At 37.5% G+C, this 22,020-nt stretch overlaps 1 protein-coding gene across 2 annotated transcripts in view; it reads right to left on the bottom strand.

Annotated features, from left to right (window-relative positions):
* The window catches only part of CHCHD3 (coiled-coil-helix-coiled-coil-helix domain containing 3), a 148,227-nt gene that overhangs the window by 102,464 nt on the left and 23,743 nt on the right, over positions 1–22,020 (bottom strand). For both annotated transcript variants that reach the window (XM_032200014.1, XM_032200024.1), the window contains exon 3: positions 20,534–20,618. In XM_032200014.1, the coding sequence (XP_032055905.1) occupies positions 20,534–20,618 (85 nt within the window). The remainder of the gene's footprint in view (positions 1–20,533; positions 20,619–22,020) is intronic.

Here is a 22,020-nt window from a genome sequence, read left to right as displayed (position 1 = left end):
TGAAATCAGAGAATATCAGAAAAAGCTGCTGGAGGCTTCCACATTACAAACTCTCCAAAATTAAAAAAGTACTTAGATGGTTACACCTAATTCTTAGAAATTATTCCCGTTTTTGTCAGGAGCTCATTGAGTCTTGCCCCTGGAATTACCAACCTTAGTGAGGTCTCCTCTCAACCACTCTTACAAAAAGAAGAAAGTCAGCTTCCCTAACACTCAAAACTAACAGGTTCCCAATGTCAAGATAAACCCTTTGATGGCTTAACCCGACTGCTGCTACATTCAGCTTCCCTGCTAAGTACACTACAGAGGGACGGACTCTTCTTTTCTGCTTTTGCCCAAACTCTGCACGCCCTTTGCTGCACACTTGTTCCAAGATGGTGACCCAGAATCTCGCCTCTGTACACGTGTCACCTGATTTCCCACCTTACCGTGAGCTGTTGAGCAGCTTTTCATCAGAAAGGGCCATCCCACTGAATTAACAGACAATGACACAGCTGTGGGTACGTCCACACGAGCAACAGGAGGGATGGATGTGTAACGCTGGTTTCATGCGAGCAGAGAACTCACAGCAAGACTTGACCTGAGCTAGCCCGTTTAAAATCAGCTCACGTATCTCATCCCGTATCGTAGCTATTTTCATTTTGAAAATAGTCTTGGCCACGAACAGCTGGAAGGGTTGGGGACAGGACACCCCAAGCTGGCTCCCAGAAAATGCCTGCCAAAGCTGTACAACCCACCTGATCCTGCAAATTGCTGGTTTCCAAGCACACCACGTACTACCAACTCAGAAAAAGGATTCTGTGCCATCCTATGTCAGCAATCACGCCTCACCATCCTTAATAGACCAGCCTGCCATGGAACCTACTGCAATAAGGTAAGTGGTGGGAGTACAGGGAGAGACCCTGACTTCCAATTCCTATCTCCAGCAGTAATGCATTATTGGATTTTAATAAGTTACTATCCCCCTTGCCTCCTTTTCCACCACTAGGCATGTAAAGTGAAGAAATTACTACTAAACAGTAAGTGATGTGTTCTTTGCAAGTACCTGAAGATTAAAAGAACATTAAACATCGCCTACCTCATTAATACCAATAATGAGGATATGAAATATCTACATCAAAAAGTGAAGATCTTATCTGTGGTGTTTGTAACAGTTCACACAAACACAGTTTTCTTAGTCACAGACCACCCTTTTTCCTCAGAAATGCGATTTTTTGATGTTTCTTATAAATGCACTCAAAAAGGTATAAAAATATAACACTATCAGTGTAAATATCCAAGCAGAAAACTCTTAAGTATTCCCTGGGTCACCGGGTAGTTTCCAGTTTTGCAGCTAAGCCACGGAAATGCTTTGCATAAACCGATCAACTTCATCAAAAGAGAAAATACAATAATAAAAAAAACCTTATTACTGCCCTTACTGGATCTGAAAGACTGTTGCAGATTCCAGAGACTAGGAACATTTTTGCAATTTCCCAGCTGACTTTACAGTTGCCCCATTTAAACACATTCATTTTGGGGCCAACAAGGTTTTACCAAAGATCTTAAGACAACAGTTTGGCTTGCTCTCTCATGAAAATAAAGTCCACATTTTAGCCTTATATAGGAAATCCTTGTTTCCTTGATCAGCCCATGGGCTCTTCTCAGCAGTTGGTCCAGAACATCATGCTATATTTCCAGAGGAGACCTCAGCACAACTCTTACACTGGCAAGGATATTTCTCTCTCCATCTCCTACTGTATGAAAGCAAAAACGTGTTAGACAAATCATTTGCTTTGTAAATCGTACAATCACTGTGGTGATTAACTAATACTTCGCAAGCTTTTACTCTGTGCTGTTTCTAGTTAGCAGATTTACAATGCCAACGTCTTTGTTAGTTTGTTAGCAGATCTACCTTACACTTTCATAATACTTATTAGTTACTAGTTGTCAGTCATTTATTTCCTGACATGATCCTTTAATCTTTCTTTTATAATATTATCACTAAATGTAGTACCATAAACATCTCAGAGAAATAAAAATATTAACTTCACTTCCAAGACTGCTGAGAAATCCCATTACAAACCACCTACTAGCCTAACAATCTCCATCTGTCATTGTCCACAAGCCTCCAGTTTAACCACTTATTTTCTAAAATTGACAATTATTTTAAGTCATCAAAGAGATTATGCCTACTTTTAAACCTATTGTTTAAAAGCTATGTTGCAGCTATGTTGTTACAGGGAAAAAAAAAATCTAATTATATGTTGTCACTTTCTCCCTTTAATAAAGATGTGTTTTGTCTCACTTTCCATTTCTTTCTCAATCAGTAACAGGTCTTCTCTTCCACCTTTGTGATATCTTTGCCACTCATTTTACTTCAGCAGTTCCAGAGCTGTCTGGATTACCTCCTAGTCTCCCCAAAAAAACCTTTCTTTGCAAATGGGGAGGAAAAAAAAAGAAATAAAAATCTAGTTTAAGACATACCAGAGTAAAGAAAGTTCCACTTGACTTTTAGCAGTTCTCATTATGACCTCTTCTGTCTATTAAGGAGGAGTTTTATCAAATTTTTAGATCAAGACACTGAAGTTATATCAGAGAAAGAAAGCAGCACAGCAAATATTTTGCCATCATTTTTTCCTGCTTGGGGTGGCATTCCACTATGAAAGAAAGATACCTATTTCATGGTGAAATTTTAAAGAGTTTAGGCCAAAAAGGTACTCATTTTATGTTCTTCAGAAACATCCAAGGCTGACTTGCACATAACAGTGCCTTAAAGCAAAAATATTAAGTCTTTCCTATCTACTCAAATCCTCATTCTTGTGATCAGAGATGTATCTCACTGTACCTACGGAATAAAATATAACCAGCTAACTTCCTGAAGCATCCACAACACTTCTTCCACTTTGGGCAACTTTTATCCACAAAAATGTCCTATATGCCCATCACAACTGATTTAAATTCACCGGAGTTTTAAAAGAAGAAGTAGGATTTTGAAGTAATTTTCATTTATTTGAGTTACATAATTGGGTGGCTCGTAGGAGCTTAATGAAACAAACACAAGGCAGCTATCTTCTGATCTCAAACATTTGCTTGCATCAACTTACAGTAGTTTCCTTCCTTGACATTACAAATTCATTTTGCTGGCATTCAGCATGCTGCTGCTGCTGAGTGAAGGCAAACATCAGCTAAATCTACAATAATAAATTATATTATTACCTAGCCAAAAGTAAAATAAATAAATAAATAAATCTGTATCTGCAATTTATAGGCAATTAAATAGCACAACGTGTCAGTACCATCCACTATTCCAAGAATTCCACATAAATAGAGCACTTAAAATGACATTTTTAATTACAACAAAATTAAAGGCTCAATATAATGGTTCTCACATTTAAGCGGAAAGCTCCAGTTAACAGACAAAAGACATTATGCATTACACTGATCATTTACACAGAAAGTGCTTTAAAAAACAGCTGCTGAAACAGCAGAGAAGGTTGCTTGCTGTACATTTTTCTGCAAAGTTGATAGTTTGAACAAAATACTCTAAATAATTATGAAATACTGTTTCAAGTGTACAGCTATCTAGTTACAGCAACTGATTTAATCAAAGCATGCAATGCTATCGCTTTTCCATAGGGATATTTGAAAGTACGTAGAGTATTAACAAGAACCTCTACATACGCAGGTTTAGATTAACATTTGGCAGTATTTCATGTTCTGAACTATTTCATTGCATACAATTATATACACAGAAAGCAGAAGTTCCTGCCTTTTGACAGCAGACAGACCTCTGTAATCATCTTGTCCGACCTCCCTGCTCAAGCAGGGTCAGGCAGAGCAGGACACCCAGGAAGGTCTCCAGTTGGGTTTTGGTTATCTCCATGGATGGAGACTCCACATTGTCTTTGGGCGACCTGCTCCACTGTATTTCCTTGTGTTCATGTGGAATTTTGTGCTTTTCAGTTTGTTTCCACCGCTTTTTGGCATGGTCCTCAGATCTCCCTGTTCACCCTTGTTGAAAATCGGAGTGCCATTTGCTTTCCTACCTTCTTCAGGAACCTCTTCTGACCACCATGACCTTTCAAAAATAATTGGCCTTGCAATGATCTAAAGTCAGCTCCCTCACATCCGTGGGTGCAACATGCCAGTCCCCATGAACTTATCTACGTCCAGTTTGTGTAACATCCTAACCTGATCATCCTTCTCCATCAGTAAGTCATCAGTGCTCCCTTCCCGCTGATCTCAAGGTGCTGGGATTCCTGAAAGCTGGTTTTCTTACAGATGAAGGCTGCACAGAGTATCTCAGCCTATTTTCTGTCCTTTGTCACTGGAACTCTGTCCCACTTCACCGTGAGTGGGTACACATTTCCCCTAGTCTTCCTTTTTCTGGTGATTTTCACACTGCATTTTGGTATCCATTAAAGAGACTTTTCCATCTGTCCAGAAATCTGCTGATAGACAAAATATTTAATTATATGACCCCGTGAACTAAAAGCTTTTGCCACAAGAAAAGGAGCTGTACTGGCTAAAACGGGGCACGCTTTTGTACCAATAGACAACACTGCAAATATCCTGCTTCCCCCAAAGCAAAAAATAAAATTTTTCTGCTCTGCCTGAGGCTCTTACTGCTTTTAAAGATTGGACTTAGAAGCTTAGCTAGAGGAGAATAAATGATTGAATTTCCTTTGCAAATGAATACTGTGACAGCTACAAAGCTTACCCATCTGAATGAAACACTTGATTCAAGATCCCTTTAGAGAAAATTCCTAAATTCAAGTAATTCCCATCTCATTGGAGACAATACCACTCATAGCCACTCTGAGCAGGACACCACTGCATGCATCAAAATTACTGAACACAAGGCACAGACCTAAATAGATGAAGTTTGGGTTTTCCTCAAAAACAGACTGGAGGATGATTGAGCATTCCTGTCACAAGCAAAAAAAAAAAAACACACACAAAAAGAAAAGAAATGGCAGAAACTGCAGGAGGCTAGTAAGTTCTGATATAACAATCACCAAAGATTTATGGATCTCAGAACAAACAGAAGCATAATAAGAATTTGGATATTTTTAGTTATCATATTTAAGTCCTACCATATTTTTTGACTGCTTTATTCCTGAGGTCTTTTTAATCAAAACTATGTTTACAGGACACTCCATCTAAATCAGATTCTGTTTAAGCCCAACATTAAACCTTTTACATTATTCTCAAGGAGTTATCTTGCACCAGGCAACAGGTAAGTAAGATTTCTGACAGCTGCTCACATATACTCAAGCCAATTTGTTCTTACATTTAGATTTTGTGGGGCTGGGCAGGAGAGACTGAGGCAAAAAATCAAAAGACAAACATGGCCAAAACATCTGTCCTAACCCTCTCCTTTGAGTAGATCTTCAGACCAAAGCCAAAGTGGGAATACCTGGATTTAGCAGAATAATCTTTTGGTTTCTGAATTCCTCTTTTTTTTAATCCATCTTCATTTGTTTTCTATAAAAGCAGTGATTGTAATATTCCAGGTGGCTGGCATTTATTACATAGCTTTTCAACTAATTATGAACACGCTACATGCTAGTAACAGAACCCACATGTGAATACACCAGACTTGTCAGAGCACAGTAAGACAGCCTGAAATGCTTACCCCACTCCTCCGAAAGGAAGATTTATTTCTGGAGGTTCTGACTTGTCCAGAAGGAAAAACCACTGGAATATCACAGCAGTGCTGCTGTCCCACACACTGTCACCAGAACAGGCTGCAGGTGGGACCAGCTAGCACCCAACCACACCATCAGTTATCGGTGACCATCACAACCACCACGGGACATAAAATCCCAATTGCTTGGTGCATCTCGGCCATTTACTGCAGTTGACAGTAGAGGAAAAGCAAATTTGCCTAAATGAAAGCATATTAAGAAATAAATAGAATAAATGTATATTTAAAATCTTATGGAGAAAGCAGTTATTTTAATTCTCAAGCTTTCAAACTTTCTGTACGTATCATAGAATGGTTTGGATAGGAAGGGACCTTAAAGATCAGCTTAGCTATTTCTACTCAAACAGAACTAGGGTTATTAAATGCAACTTTCATGAGTGTATACCAGCAAAAAAATGCTGAATTGAGTAGTGACTTAAAATGAATAACAGGCAGCTATCATACAGAGTCCACAAAAATAAAAAATGAAGTCAAACTTCCCAATCACTGTGAAGCAGAAGCAGAAATTTAAGAAACAAACAACGAAGCCCGAAGGCTCTCTAATGGGACAAGTGGAACATTTCCTGTAATCTCTTTTTAAGAAACAAACTCTGAAAAGAAATAAAACTTCCGTCCTTTTATCCTTTTCAGATCCATTTTGAAAATGGGTTCAGGAAAATAAAATTGTTAATTATACCATCTGAATTTACGACATGGTACTGTAATCTTGCACAGCGTGAACCACGTTAGCCACACTAACAAGATGAATAATTTAAGCCTCAATCCAGAAGAAGTCGCTCAATTGTTTACTTCGAAATATCCATTTCTGTCATTCTTGAAAAACACCTGCAGACATTAAACATTATCACTAATGAAAAAGCACCTTTTAATTCATGGACAACAACAACAACAACACAGAGAAAATGCTAAAGAGCAAAACAAGAAAAGAAAAACAGCAGCTTTGTGAGTCTTGAGCTCTGATGGCCACTACGTGCTTTATTCCAAACTAATCCACAATGCACGGGAAATCCAAAACTGGCAAACAATACAATATTAAAAGCAAATACAGCGATGTATCATTTTCAGCCCTTCTTATTTCCAGATATTGAAAATTTATTACTCTATCAAAGATTAAACATTTTCTTTTTGTTACTTTTCAGGGAAATGATTACTTGCCAGTTGTTATATCTTTATTACAGCTCCAAGTTACACAATCTGATGGATTCGTGGTGATCCAAGATAAACTCACTCAAGTCCGAAGCGTGACCCGTGTCATTTTTCATTACCTCCAGCCAACCAAAATCAAAATATTTCCTGTTTCAAAGTCCACTACTGGGAAAATCAGAGTCCTTTGCTCTACAGAATGCAGGAAAATCTAAAGAGGTGTTGGTCTTAAAAACTGGAAACTAACCTGATGTATGAAGTCCATGTAAAAAGACACAAAACTCCAACACTTCAGCACTGAAAAAGTATATCTGTATATTTCCTTACACTGAGACTTCAGAAAGCTTACACTAACTAAAAATAAGAGTACAATGGATTTACAGTGGAAACCGTTCGTTGTTTGTTTGTGTGTTGTTTTTTTTTCCTAGCTTGACGCAACCAAGAATGTTAATGCATTCTGACAGACTTGCATAACATCCAAAAATGTTTTGAACAATGCAGTTTAGGCCACGATGCAATATTAATGAATGAATAATGTTTCCCAGCACTGACTTTCAATATTTAATGAATGCATACTCAATGTGCTACACGAATGTTGTTGAAAATCACTGTTGCTGACAAGGGATTTGAAAAGATGCTCGAGAAATCAGGAAAACCTTTAACCTAAACTTAAACTGGGAAGTGTGAAATGGATATTTCTCTTACTCAAATTCACCTGGCTGCAAATTCAGATACATTACTTATCTAACGCTCATCTGCTCCTACAAAACTTGGTTAAGGCCAGAGATATGAAAAATAAATTACCTGAATCACAGAATCACTGGCAATGCCTCTTTCTCTACTGAAGTCTCAGAATGACAACACGAAAAAGTTCTGCTTGAATTGAAGACACTTTCCAGCATTATTTACACATTTAAGAAAAACTCATCTCCGTTTCAGTTTATGCAAAAGTTCACAGGAAACATCATTCTTCTGCACCACATACCCATGTTGTACAAAGCAAACCTTTTACCTTCAATTTTTGCATTATCTACTGCCCATTTGTCACAGATAGGCAAAATGTAGTGTTTTTTTTCCTCTATTTTACTGTGTTCTTTTGGTGACATTATACGTGAATTGTATTATAAATTATGCACTGCCCTGTTGTGGGAAGGGAGGAGAACTCAAACCATTACTAAAAAACATCCATTGGAGAACAGAAGCCTCTGCTAAATTTAAGATTGGAATACAACTTCCCCAAAATTATGTTCCACCCAAGTGGTTTTTGAGACCTCTCCATACTAAACAGATTTTATTAAATAAGAGACAATTAGGACTGGTAAAATAGAAATGAAGCAAGGCAAAGGAAAAATGCTAAAGCTATAAAAACATGGCATTATAAAATCAAAGAAAGCGAAGATGCAGGTCATCAAATCCTGATCTGCAATCACTTGATGGCTGCTTAGTTCAAAACTATTCAAGTGGGAATACGTCGATCAAAATTGCTGTACTCTCTATAGACCACAAGATTCACAATCAAAATTCTTATCACAAATTCGCTGCAAATCATCAAAAGCTGTAATGGTAACAACGTGTGGAAGGAGAGAGGAGAGATCTAAGGTGGCAGCAGTGCTCCCCTTCCCTGTCCCACCAAACAATGCTGAGTAAGGCAATTTGTGCTACACACCAGCAGGGTGCAAAAATTGAGCCCTCTTCATCTAACCCAACGTACTCCAGACCTGGTATCTGGCTTCCCCCAGGGCCATACGAGCAATGGGCAACCAGGCACTTACCGGTACGACTGAAACCATCCCAGCTGACTGGCCACAGAAGCCAGGCAATTTCCAATAGCTCAGAGACAAGTTAAAATGCAGAAACAGAAGGAAGAAGAGAAAATGAGAGAGGCCACGTTACACGCTCAGGATATGAACTAGGAGGTCTTTTTGTCCTCTGAGGAGAGTTGGCAGCTGCTCTGGATCTTGGGAATTAATATAACAAAAACAAATGTGTTCATCATCTGTTTCACGCATCTTTTTCTTTTTGGAGATTTTAGTATGGTCTCATAGTAATTACTGTTACTTTCCTGTGCTCATACTTCATATTATTCTTTTAACAGGAACTCCACTACTCTAGTCCATAGGCATTTCTTCCTCACAATGGCCTGTCCCTCCTTAATGCTGGCCATACGCATACAAGAAGTTTGTGGATCACTCATTGGAAAATATGTTGAAAATACATTTTCAAAAAATATATAGAAAATATACTGAAAGTAGGAAAGTGGTGGTAATTACCAAATTGATCCCTAAACAACACAAACTTTCAATACTATGGCAATCCCTCCCTCCAGTATGTCCCATTACAATCTTGTCTTTGGTCAGTCCCAAATAATTTTACAGTTCTGGGATTAGTTTCAGGCATTTTTGTGTCTGGTATTAATATCCAAGACAGCGAAACACTGAGTGTTTTGCTTTACAGTAGGAAGTCTGGTTTGCTATCCTTCTTTAGCTTGTTATACAACCCAGGAGAACACCAACCTACTCTGCACAATTTATCTTGGTAAAATAAAACTATGTTCCACCTTACCTGCTTAACCATTTCTCTGTTCTCTCGATCATCCTCCCTCTGCTTCAATGCTGTACTTCTAAAATCACCCGTAACAACGAGGTTCAAGCAATAACATTCAGCTGAACATTTCATTCATTTCCTTTTCCCAGCTGCCCTCCAGCCTCAGCATAACATCTGTCAATTGAAAATCTTTGCTAATGGCCATGTTATTTTATGTGCCAGTGCTTGATCAAGAGATCAAAGACACTAATTTCAAGACTTGTAATTATATACAGCTCTTCAATTTATCAACAAGACTTCCACAGACAGCTTGTTAATACCTAGTGCAAGATGGACACTAACTCCTGTCGGTGTGCTGATACCTTACCTAAGTTGGTTGGGTTAACTTCTTTTTTCTCAGGGTGCTTGGTGTTTTGTAGGTTGTCTTCCTTCTCTAGGGGAGTATAGAGGTGGTTGAGCAGGAGGAAGGGAAGGCTGTTTAAACATGGGGGGGTTTAATTATACTTCATATGGCCACTGTTTTTAAAATATGTGCATATAAATCAGTTTTATATAAAGACAGAATAGATGAACAAATTTCTACCTTTATGCCAGAGGCATGCAGAGAACCCAAGTCAGAATAGTAAAACTGTTTTACATAATTTGTATAAGTATTTAGTTGAGACTTTTCTTGATATTCTCATAACTCCAGTTGAAATTACTTTCCAATTTAATATCACTCCTCTTGGGATCTGCAAAGGCAGTCATGAAATTATGACAACATTAATTCTCCATTAAAGTGAAGGGGTAGTTACCTTTTTTTGTTTTAAAAAAAAAAAAAAAAAGTGTTTCTTTTCTATGTCTACTTATTTGCTACTTTTCAAAATGAAAGAGCTCAGCAGTTTGAAAGCAAAGATTTGTTTTAAATTGCCATGGGGGAATAGTTTTCCTCCTCCCTCCTTGAATCTAAAACTATAAAACTATGAAGCAGTGTTATTTTTGTTGATGCTCTCTCCAAATAAACTCACTGGCTTCAAGTCATTTTCCAATCTCCCTGAGAAATAAACTTATCAAGATGAAGCTTCGTATACCATTGTCAGCTGAGATGCCAAGTTTAAAAATCAAAGTGAAAAATAATCCCTTGAAAATGGGGGTTTATAAAGGTAGGAGTGAATTATAGCGCTGCTTTCTTCAATTTTCACTTCCTGTCTCCAAGATTCATCCCTGCATATACTGAGCACCAGACATAACAGTATTAAGAGTAAGACCAATAACAGAATCTTGGAGAGTAACCTGACCATAGCCAAATACTGTTTTTTCTTCCCAGAAAACAACAAGGAAAACAAAAGGGGCTCCTCTGGCAGGCTGGTATCTCCAAACCTGCATCCTTCTAAGCAGCATGGCTTCAAATATTTTTGTTTCCTAAGCATTTTGCAGGTAAGATAACGTGCTAAACTTTTAAGACTATAAAAAACAGAAGGTGCAATGCAATCCCAATCAGGTGACTTCACCCCCATTATAAAATTATATCTTCAACAGTTGGCTGTTGGAAGAGGGATCAGTTACAATACCTCACCTGACCATAATAGTGTTTTACAGGTCAATCTGTGCCCAAACATCAAGCATCTTCGCATTTCGTTACTTCTCCCTCAAACACAAAGGATCTTGACCCAGCCTGACACTGCCCATTCCTTCTTTTCCTCCGGCAGAGCACTGTTATCCCATAAAACCTCCAGACCTCAATAGCATTACACCCATTGAAGAATAAATTCACTTCTAAATCTTTTGCTGGGTGTCAGACAGGACATGGGATACTTGTGCTGTGAGAGGGGAGAAGGGCATGGCCAGGAAGGGAAAACAGAAGGAACTCAACCTGTAGAAGCGATGCCAAAATCTGTCTCTTTCTCCTTGGGTGCTCCCCAGTCCTGAGGCTGAATTGGCCCTTTGGACAGTCAAAGCAAATGTTTTTTTTTTTTTTTTTTTGTTTCGGTCTGTTGTTTTTTTTTGTTTTGTTTTGTTTTGTAAACAGTCACACACATCAAACTTGTATATTTTGTTCTGGTAAGCAAACAGCCTTCACCACATTCCTATGTTATCAGATGTCCCACTCTGTAAAAGCTTACTCGACAATCCTATCCAGCTGCTATTTTAAGTCCTCTCTCTAGTGTGCAACGAACTATACATCTTCAAATAATGTACGTGAGTCACACATATGTGCATGTCACATTCAGAGACGGGAGACCCCTTCTAGCTGTCGTGTTAGCCGGCCTTTCCAATTTATATGCAATTTAGGGCTTCGCTTCTAAAGTCCTGTTTGTAACTATAAATGAGCAAGTTTTGTTCTCTCAAATTTCCCTATTACACTGAATATTATATAAGAAAAAGGCTAACCATCCACTGAGGACAAGTCACACTGTATGAAGGTGTATGAACAAAGCGCAATTCTCCACAGGCTACATAAATGTGGCAGTGCTGACAGCCGAGCTTTACTTCACACGTAGAGCTTCTTATACCAGTATCTTCTTTTTTTTTTTTTTTTCCATCCAGGAATGACAACACTGATGAAGAAACTTTGGTCTACAAACAATTTCTCTCAATAGTATTTTTAAACAGTGCTTGAACCTCTACAGTACTTACTTCATGAAAACCCTGTCAGAGAAAGGCCTACCTGAGGCGGCAAGCCTCCAGCACGGGCCTGTTGTGACAATGCCTGTGTTCCTAAAACTCAATTACCAACTTTAGCTGCTTTTTAAAAACAGTATGGTCACTCATGTCAGAACACATAAAATTCTTATTCCTGATGTAGCAGAAGCTGAAACAATTCTATTCACTTTTGCTATTTCATGGAAGTATTTCCAGCTTTCTATCCTACTGTCAGCAGTAGGGACGAGACAATTTTCCTGACTGTTTTCACACTTTCACACTATCAAGAGGCCCCTGTGGCAGAATACTAGATTATAACTATTTTCTGACTAACAAAGTAGCTTTTTGTCCCCTGTGGGAAGAATACTGGGAGAAAAAGCCACTCTCCCAATTTGACATAGCTAATTACCTCGGAAAATAGAATCGTTTAGGATGAAAAAAAATCTACTTCAAAAATTTTTCATCACATTTAATGCACTACCCATATGAACTGAAAATAAATTAATATGCTCTTCATAAATTAAAGTCTCAGTAAAATATAAAATGAATATTCTAAATAAACCATTTTATTTTCCTTTATGTTCTGCAGACCTGTGCCAGTAAACTATAATAAGCATGTTATTAAAACAGAAATCAATAGTAAGCTTTAAAATATACAGTACCACAAAAAGGTCGAGCCCCAGTATTGATTTTAATATAACATTTTTGGTGAGTAGTTTCCCAAAGGGTTCTCCTCTAATATTGTTCTTCATCCTTCTTTCACTTCGCATTTGCACTGGAGGATTTGTTGTTCTTTTCTGCAAAAGCTGTCCCCGCCATGAAGTTTACTAAGAGCCTGTCATATATGCAACGCACTGCTGAGACATGACAAAACAAGGTCGGGGGGAAGCACTCAGACACATCAGAGTATCAATTAAACCGTAAGTGAATCGCAGTTACAGAGACCCTCCCCAAGCACAGAAAGAAAAAAAAAAAGAAACTAATGGCTGCAATCTGATAACCTACCACTGAGAGCCACCTTTGTGCACCACTGTGTACGTATTTTTAAAAGCTGATTTAGAGTTTAGAAAGATTTTCTTTAAACAGATGAGGATGTTTAGAAATACAGAGGCTGTAATAAGTTATCTGGCTAATGACAGACAAAATACCACACCATATGGAGCCCAGCTAGCCAAGTAGAACAGACTCCAACAATTCATTACCAGGGAGTGTTTGAAAAATCTATGATCTGTTTTATTCAAAAAAGGAAAAAAAAAAAAAAAAAAAATTCAAGTGGCTTTCAAGACAAAAGCTTTCCAAAGAAGTCATAGGAGATGAGATAGTCAAACCATAGCAAAACTTTAAAAAAACCATTACCAACTAATTGTCTTTTTAACCTCACCAAAAATGAGCAGAAGCCAATCCAGGAAAGTGAGAACAGGAATTGTGTTAGGCACTCTCTAGAAGGCCCAGGAAGCTGGGCAAGGCCTGAATAAGACTACAATACAGAATAGAGGCTCACAGCTGTAATACAAGGTAGTTAGGAGACACTTAATTGTTGGTCTCCAGACAACCACCACTTCCCATCCGCTGACAGCTACCACCCACCCAATTCTCTCCACAGGGGATCACGGGAAAGTTTCTTGCTCTGCTTCAGATTAAGTCCCATGGAGAAGCTCAAGTATGTGCTTCAGATATTTACGTCAACCTCTCTGGACCTTGGCTGAAGAGCTAAGGGGGTTACCCTTCCACCTTCATCCCTGCTGAGCAGCTGGGTTTGGTGGAGGCTACACCAGAAATGTTTGTCTGTAGATCTCATCTAGCCATGACCCTCATTTAAATAGAAGTGAGTTTTCAGGGTTGAGACCATCTAAACAGAGGTTTTAAAAGATATTTCATATACTGCTGTAACTTCTACATATATCGGTTCATTTTTAGTAAGATTCTGATCAACACTTATACAATGCTCAGCCCTAGTCCCTATAATTTTCTGCCTTCATCAAGCCTTAAACAATTTTAGAGCAGACCTAGAAACAGTTACGGAAGGGCCACTGACCAAACGAAAGCTTACTTTAAGCCTTTCCCTACCTTAAAATTCCTACTTACAGCAGATACTGTTAGTCTAGGAAACAAATGCTGGAATCGTGGGAGATTAACGTAGGACAGTTCAAGTACAACTAAACACGGGGAAGGGCTCTGGGGACACTCATACATCAGCAAACTGCATAGAAACATACACTTAGCATGCTAACAAAATTATGCAGAAATACATCGAAGACCTGAACAAAATAAACTTTCTGCAATACTGAACAGACTGTCAAGCACCAGCATTTTTCAAAAACACCTCAGTCTACATATATTTACCACGTGCCAAATTATATAGAAAGAGTGGAAGCCGGGAAATACTTCTCAAGCAAAAGCTACTGAAAGCCCACAAATATAATCAGCCTAAGCTAAATGAGTTGCAAAATAAACAAGGCTGAATTTTCCTTGATTTTCAGGGGTGGGAATACTAAGTATTCGTTTATGAAAAGTTTCTGTGGGAAATCACATCCTTCATTTGCTTCTTATTTAAGTATTTTTTGCGTACATCTCAGTAGAGGCACCTAGTAGTCTATCAAGGTTGACAGTAGCTAAAATTTTTATCGTTATGTTGAGGATAGTAAAAGTGAACAACATTTTTTCAAGGTATCTTTTCTTCTGCCTTTCATCATGCAAACTCTTTATAAAAAAATTATCAAGCACCATCAGCATGGCATCATACATCCTGATAAATGAGTAGTTCTAGTTCTATATTCAAGACGAAAGTATGTGGCAGATAAACTTCGATTTGCACATTAAAGATCAGAGGAGAGAATGTCAGCTACCTCCCCCACGCTTGTTCTCCAGAGCCACAACATTTACAGTTTTTACTCATATTTTACTCATACAAATTGACCTCTTGAGAAATTAGAAAATATACTACATATTTGCTGAGCTTGTCCAGAGTAAGCAAAGGCAAAAAGCAACCTATTATTACTATAATACTACTATGTATACCATGTATGTTACTATATATTACTATAATGCATACCATCTATAAGATTTTATATTTTATATATAAAGTTACAGTACCACATTCTAGCAGTAAGGCCAAAAAAGCAAGCCACAGAGACTGAGAAACAAGAACAGTGAAAACTAGAAAATCTCATGATTGATAAAGTTTATGATAAATCCCTTTATCCTAACACTTTTTTTTTTTTTTAAATTTGGTATTGCAAACATGCATTTTGGGATCCCTAGGGCTGACAGCTACTAATGTCACATTGTCCCCCACCTACTGGTCCAGTGAGTTGTGCAAACCCCTCTGCAGATGTCAATGGAGCAGGTACATCTGATGACCAGAAGCAGCTTCTCATAGCCGTAGTTCATGAGCCACGGCACCATCTCGTTCAGTCTCAAGCACTGGAAAAGAGGCTTCCTAGTGAGGTGGTTGATGCCCCATGCCTGTCAGTGCTCAGAAGGCATTTGGACAAAACCCTCAACAACATTCTTTAACTTTTGGCCAACCCTGAAGTGGTCAGGCTGCTGGACTCAATGATCTTTGTAGGTCCCTTCCAACTGATCTCTTCCATTCTACTCTAAATCCTCCTAATTACTTCAAAGTCTTTTGACACAGCAAAGCTATTTCAGACTCCCTCATTAACAAAATGATTCAAATAAAGCACAATAGCTGTGACAAGACATAGCATAATGATCTATATCTGTAAGACTATACCCCAGGAAGAAATCCAAACAGCTAAAGGATTCAGAAGTTCCGTTGTCATATTTTGTATAATTTCATGTCATGGCAAATAACTAGTTTCACAAATTTGGCATCTCTTTCTATTATGACACTTGAGAAAAGAAGTTAAGAACTTTGTGGAAAAGAAACTATGTCAACGCTTATCTTTTCTTACCTGTCACAAACGTCAAACTCAGGTTCTTGTGCCTATTCTCTCATTTTTAGGAATCTTTTCTTCCAGAGCCATGTCACAGAGGTTGTGGTATGTACTTCACAGGGGCCAAAAGCTTGCTTTTCCATTTGGTCTGAAGGGTCCATACACAACAGAGGTAGCAACAAAAAACACACCCAAAAAGCCTTTAGAGCCGGTAAGCCACACATGAACCATTAAGGTACCAACTTGGACTCTGATTTCAGGAATAAGAAACCTTATAAAGAGAGGAGTTCCTCTGTAACACTACAGGGATAGGACATAGTATTTGTAGGTACTGACATAAAATGGAAAACAAAGAATGTATTTTCTCTAGTGGAAAAAGCACATTACTCTTCCTTCTTCTGTTCAGAATATTAGCTCTCTATCATTTCCCACTATAATAATAGTATTACTCTATTTTTGTTCTAATACTGAAAGTATTACAACCTGTAAACTGACTTGAATATTATCATAAGACAGAAGCTTTGGACACATTAACTGGCCATATCTACTAATGCAGTCACTGCAAATTCTGTTGTATTTGAATAATTATCTATTTAACTTCTCGAAATGAAAAGACTCAAGATAAAACTTTTTTAACGTTCCAAAATCAAAGTGAGAAACAATAGCTGGGCTGAGTAGAAGAATGAATAAATTAGCATGACTACTGACTCTTCAGGTTAGCGGTTAATATAGTTTTATTTTGACATTCAGGGCAGTGAAATTCAGGACCGAACAGTCCTAACTGCCTGGAGAGCACAAGAAGCCCTACCTCCTAGTCCAACCAAAGATCCCAATACCCCATCTCCAACGCCAACCAGCAGATCATTCCTTCACATACAACTCTGCCCACTTCTGAGAGGATAAACATTGCTTTCATTTAAGAAGATGGAAAGAAAAGAGACTTTTATGGACAGTGACTGTACACATCCAGTCTATCAGAATAAGTAGATATATTCCCTGGGGAAATTCAGCTAAAAGGCAGCTTAATAAAGCACTTCCAGGAATGTTTGTCCATTAGTAGGACTGCATAAAGAGTAAGTGAGATGAGGTGGTGTCATGACTCAGTAAAGTTAGACATCGAAAGTTCTGCCACTGGAAGTGCCCAAATTTCCACCAACAGACTAAAAGCCCTGTACGTTATCTTGATGGTGGTTATTAAACTTTATATTTCCACTGCTGCTAATCTGAACTTCCAAACTGAGTGAAGAAAATTCTAGAAAGATTCATCATTATTTGTGGGGAAATATAAGTTCCCAAGGAGCCTCCCGGTTTTCATCCAATTCTCACAAAGACACAGGTTTCAGCAAGCTCCATATCCTCAGCAAAGAAGAATATAGGTTTATAACCATATTCAATCACACACAAAAGGGATTAAAAAGATGAAGCAGCATTCTCAAATACCTGAAGGATCAGTGGGCATGCCATTTAGGCACATAGTCTAAAGTTGGGTCTGAATTATTATTATTCAAAGTCTCCTTGAACAAGAACTGTGGAATTGATGTATTATGAATGTATTTTAATGCCACCAATAATGCAAGCTGAACAGTCAGCCTTCATTTCTAATCCCAGAAATAAGTGCAGATCTTAACTTACTAAAGTAGAGCTGAAGTACCCTTACTATATATGTATGTGTGAATAAATAAATTATAAAGAAACTTAAAGTTAAAAAATTCTTCCTTAAATGAGTAGAACATTGCAATCATATCAAAACGTGGTCATACTCTGCATACAAACAGTACCGAAATTAGCCATTAGGCAGTTGCAATCAGACAAAAAACAGTTGCAAGTTTCAGATATTTATGCTTAAATGTCTTTTCACTTAACGATAAGAAAAAATGTTTTCAAGAAAGGAATGAAAACATACGCATTCAAAATGCACCATCTTTTGTAAAAAAATTCATAAATGGATGCAGCACCACAAAAGCTTTAATTATGGATCTCAGTGTCACATATCATCAGTAAGTGATTTAAAGGACAGTCAACAAAGAAAAGCAGTAGGTCAGCAAATTGCATTTTTAACAGATCAAAAGTGCAAGGTCTAGCCTTCAACTAGAAGTAGAGCACTCTGACTTGGTTTTCCCCAGATAAAAGTTACAAATCTCTTGTCAAGGTTCAGGGGTCAGGCTTCATTATCCTCATTTCCCTATCAAAGGGCCTGAAATACAAGCCTGGAGAGCTTGTGAACTACAGTTCTACAAGATGCTATCAACACGGCTATGGGACACAACGCTTCCCAGTCCAACCAGCCTTAAACAACACTGGTGCACTTGTACACCGCATCCTCCACCCTTTTCTCATGTGTAACTATAGACACGTAAATGTTACCAACTGTTCTCTGTTAATAGTTTTATTCTGACACATGTTTTAAGCACAGTATAGCTGAGAACTCAGATTTTGTTCTGTTTTCCAACAATATGCTTGCATGCTTTCTACAAATAACTATAATTTAAAGTTGTCTTTTTACCTTGTCTTGTTTATATTACCTAGAGTACTCTGCAGTGGGCAGACATGCAAGATACAAAACATCCTACCTCAACAACGTGCACCTACCTCTTAAGTGTTTGCTTCAAAACTGAAGTCCAGTAATGAAAAATTACACTGACTCTAAAAGTACGTGAGCATCCAGGAGACCAATACATGAAGTTGTACAGAAAATTGCAGACCTAAAAGTATGGATCCTGACTTTAAAAAGAACATTGCACAGACCTTCCTCCCTGAATTACGGAGAGACTGCTTTCTGAACTGGAAGAAAACAGGAGGGGTAGGTATATTTCTGAACCTGAAACAGATTAATATGTTCTTAAAGTGGTCGACAGAGTAGTACTCGCTTCCTTCTCAGAAGAACACAGTCTGCAGGAGCTGCAGTGCTTCTCAAATACTTTTAAAACACAAACTTCAAACAGAATTCAGCCCTTAAAACGCCAAGTAATAGGTAAGTAAACATCTGCGTCTTTTAATAATGTTTTATCCAACATGAAAAGAGCATCTACGTACCAGATGAAGTATAGTTTTAATTATGTGTATTGTGTAGAAAGTAAAGTTACTTCTAAAAATCACAACTAGAAAAGATTTAAAAGCTGCTAACAAGACTTTTTGTCATTTTATTGTTGGTATTTTTATTTTAAATTTATTTTGATAGTTTATATTTCAAAGGCACAGATTCTTCAAGCTAATTTTAGGACAACAGGAAGACATTACACGATCCTTTTCATATGTAACATCTTTCTTAGCCAACAAAGTCCCAATAAAATAGAAGGTCAATAGATACAAGTCAACTTCCTTCCTTTTTAGACCAATGCACATCCAATGAAAACCAAATCAAAAGTAATTTAAATTAATAATTCCATGAAGTGTCAAGTGACAAAATTCTGAAGTTACAAAACAAGTAATTCCACACTGTAAATGTGTTTAGATGAAATTTGAGCAGTCAACATTCAGCTCGGATACAACACAAGATTCCCTGTCAAAGCCCAGTTCAAAAGAGGAGAGATTTCACTATTCCATTGATTTCCTTTATTGCTGATTCTAAAAAAGCCTGATTCATTTTCTGGGACATTTATATAGTCCTATCTAATTATATACTCCATCAACCTAACACAATTAAATAATAATATAATGATGTGTAGGAAACAATGGATATATATGCCGACAGTTTCAGCAGCACTAATTACATTCTAATTTTTAAAATCTATCATAATGAGCCTTTCTTCCCATTCTCAGAGGGCAGGCCTATGTGTAGGTTAATATTTATATCCTACGTGTTATATTACCTTTATAGGAAAGCTGCTAAAAGGAAGTATGAATTACCACACCAGTCCACCAAGTTCACTGTCCAGCCAAAGGAAGTCAAATTCAAACAGGAACTTTGTAATTGCCAGTGTTAACGCAGGACCACGCTTAATGTCACAGAGAATATTTTTAAAATGCTGCATCCAAGCTCTGCAGCTGTGTTCTGCATGACTCTTTCGCAATAACTACACTCTGAAAAAACATGCATAAAAAGTACTGATATACAAGAACGATATCAAAAAGGTTTTCAACTAATAAACTGTTTTATTACCACACTTTGTATCTTCAAAGCACTAAGCGATATTGAATGTTAAAGCAGTTGAAAACACTGCAGCACAGAGAAATATCTAAAACGTACAGAAATAGCAGGAATTACTATTTCTACTGCTGCTAAAATTTACCTTTTGATCAAACAGAGGGGTTATAAGTGACCCACCTCTACAATGCTGCTGAGCTATTTCCATCTCTACATAGCAAAGTGACTTTTTGGACTCAAGAGAAATCAATGAAAATTGAGCTTAAAAGACTGGGGGGAAAAAAAGTCCAGTTCGTAAGGTCAAAAGGGATTCAGATCAGCATTTTATATCAGCTTCTACAGGGGAATTTCAGTTATTTTAACATATATTTGTAAAAGACATTGATTTTAACATATTTTTACTATCAAAACTAGCAATACAGCCAACAGGTCTTCCCAACCGTTTTGTCCTGAGGCACAAAATTCAACTGCTTATAATAAATGGATAAATAGCAGTCATAAAAGCTTTAAGTACATGTTTGTTTTAAATACTGTTATTAACAAACAAACCTTCTCTTTTGAGCTTCCGAGTCTCTCCTGGCTCGTTCTAATGCCAATTCTTCAGCTATTCTTTTCTTTAGTTCTTCATCATTAACTACAATTAAAAGAAAATTAAACGAAGTGTTAACAGAACCCAATATATTCCTAAGTACAATATATTCCCAAGAAACAACAGCATAATACAGTGCACCATTTTATTTATTTTCTTTTTCTCCTATAAAGCAGTCAGAGCATTTCCTTGTGGTTTAACCACCTTTCAAGTTTTAATATACAACACTAGAAAGCCTTTAAAAATTACCCTTATTAAGCAACTTTTCAATTAACAGTACCTTCTGAAAATTTAAAAAAAAAACAACAGAGCACCATATAGTAAATGTTAAATTAAATGCATTTTTCTTAAGAAATATGCTGCTATAAAGTAAAATCTGGGGTAAATAAAAAATCTTAGACCTAAAGAGTAAAATTGAACCGATTACTTTTATTCATATGGAACCAGGGAAACATCTTCCCATGTAATGAATCAAGTACTTTCACGCGCATATTCCACACAACAGAGCATTTACAACATCCTAGATATTGATAATTTAGTTCCTACTGCTGGAAAAAGCTTTTACCTAAATTTCTCCTAATTTCATCTAAGCAGGCAGACACGGAAAATGCATTTTCTTCATTGAGACTCCATCAGATGAATTAGTTGGAAGGCTGGTTAAGAACTGACTTAAGCATGGAAGTAACTTCTTCAAGTCTATGAATTAACTTTTCCACGTGAAGGTAGAAAAGTAGGAGATCCACCAAGTCTTACAAGCTTGAAAGACACCTAAGACTACCAAAAGACTTCCATCAGGCTTTTGTTTACGAACACAACTCTTTGATATTTAAGCTCTCAGTCATGCAAGTTTCACTGGATTTCCAGATGAAACCACACTGAATGGTTGTGGCAGCCAAGACAAACAAAAAACCCACAAATGCACACTTCGGAAATGGTTTCCTACATTTTATCTCCATCCAAACACAGCCTGACACATACATAGCAGAAATAAAACAGACAAAATCCCAGTTACCCACTAATAAAGAACCAGATCATCTATTTGGGGAAAATGTGTTAGCTGGGTAATCAAAAGTTACGCAAACTTTGGTAGAACAGCTACTAACTTTGCATAAAATGTCAATTTGTAGCTTTAAGTAAGAGTGATTTCTCCTGTAGTTTTCTTCTCCTCCTATACAGTAGAGCTGTAAAACAAGATTAAAAATCGAGTTGTATCCAGGCTTCTTACCAATATAAACCTTAATCTGAAATCTTTGGAATACCAAGTCACCTACACCTCTAACTCTGCCATCCTCTTGTATTCCAGGTGTAAGGATAACTTCATTATTTCTGCAAAGCATCTGGCTCCAATCCCACTCGTGGAACCAGAGAGCTACAAGATGGGCAATCTCACCCCAAAATGCCCATCACCTAGGCAGGGTATAGATGTTAAACTCACAAAGGTGATACA

The sequence above is a fragment of the Aythya fuligula genome, chromosome 1, assembly GCF_009819795.1.
Source record: "Aythya fuligula isolate bAytFul2 chromosome 1, bAytFul2.pri, whole genome shotgun sequence".
In the NCBI taxonomy this organism is placed as follows: Eukaryota; Metazoa; Chordata; class Aves; order Anseriformes; family Anatidae; genus Aythya; species Aythya fuligula.
This window is presented reverse-complemented; position numbering and strand designations above follow the sequence as displayed.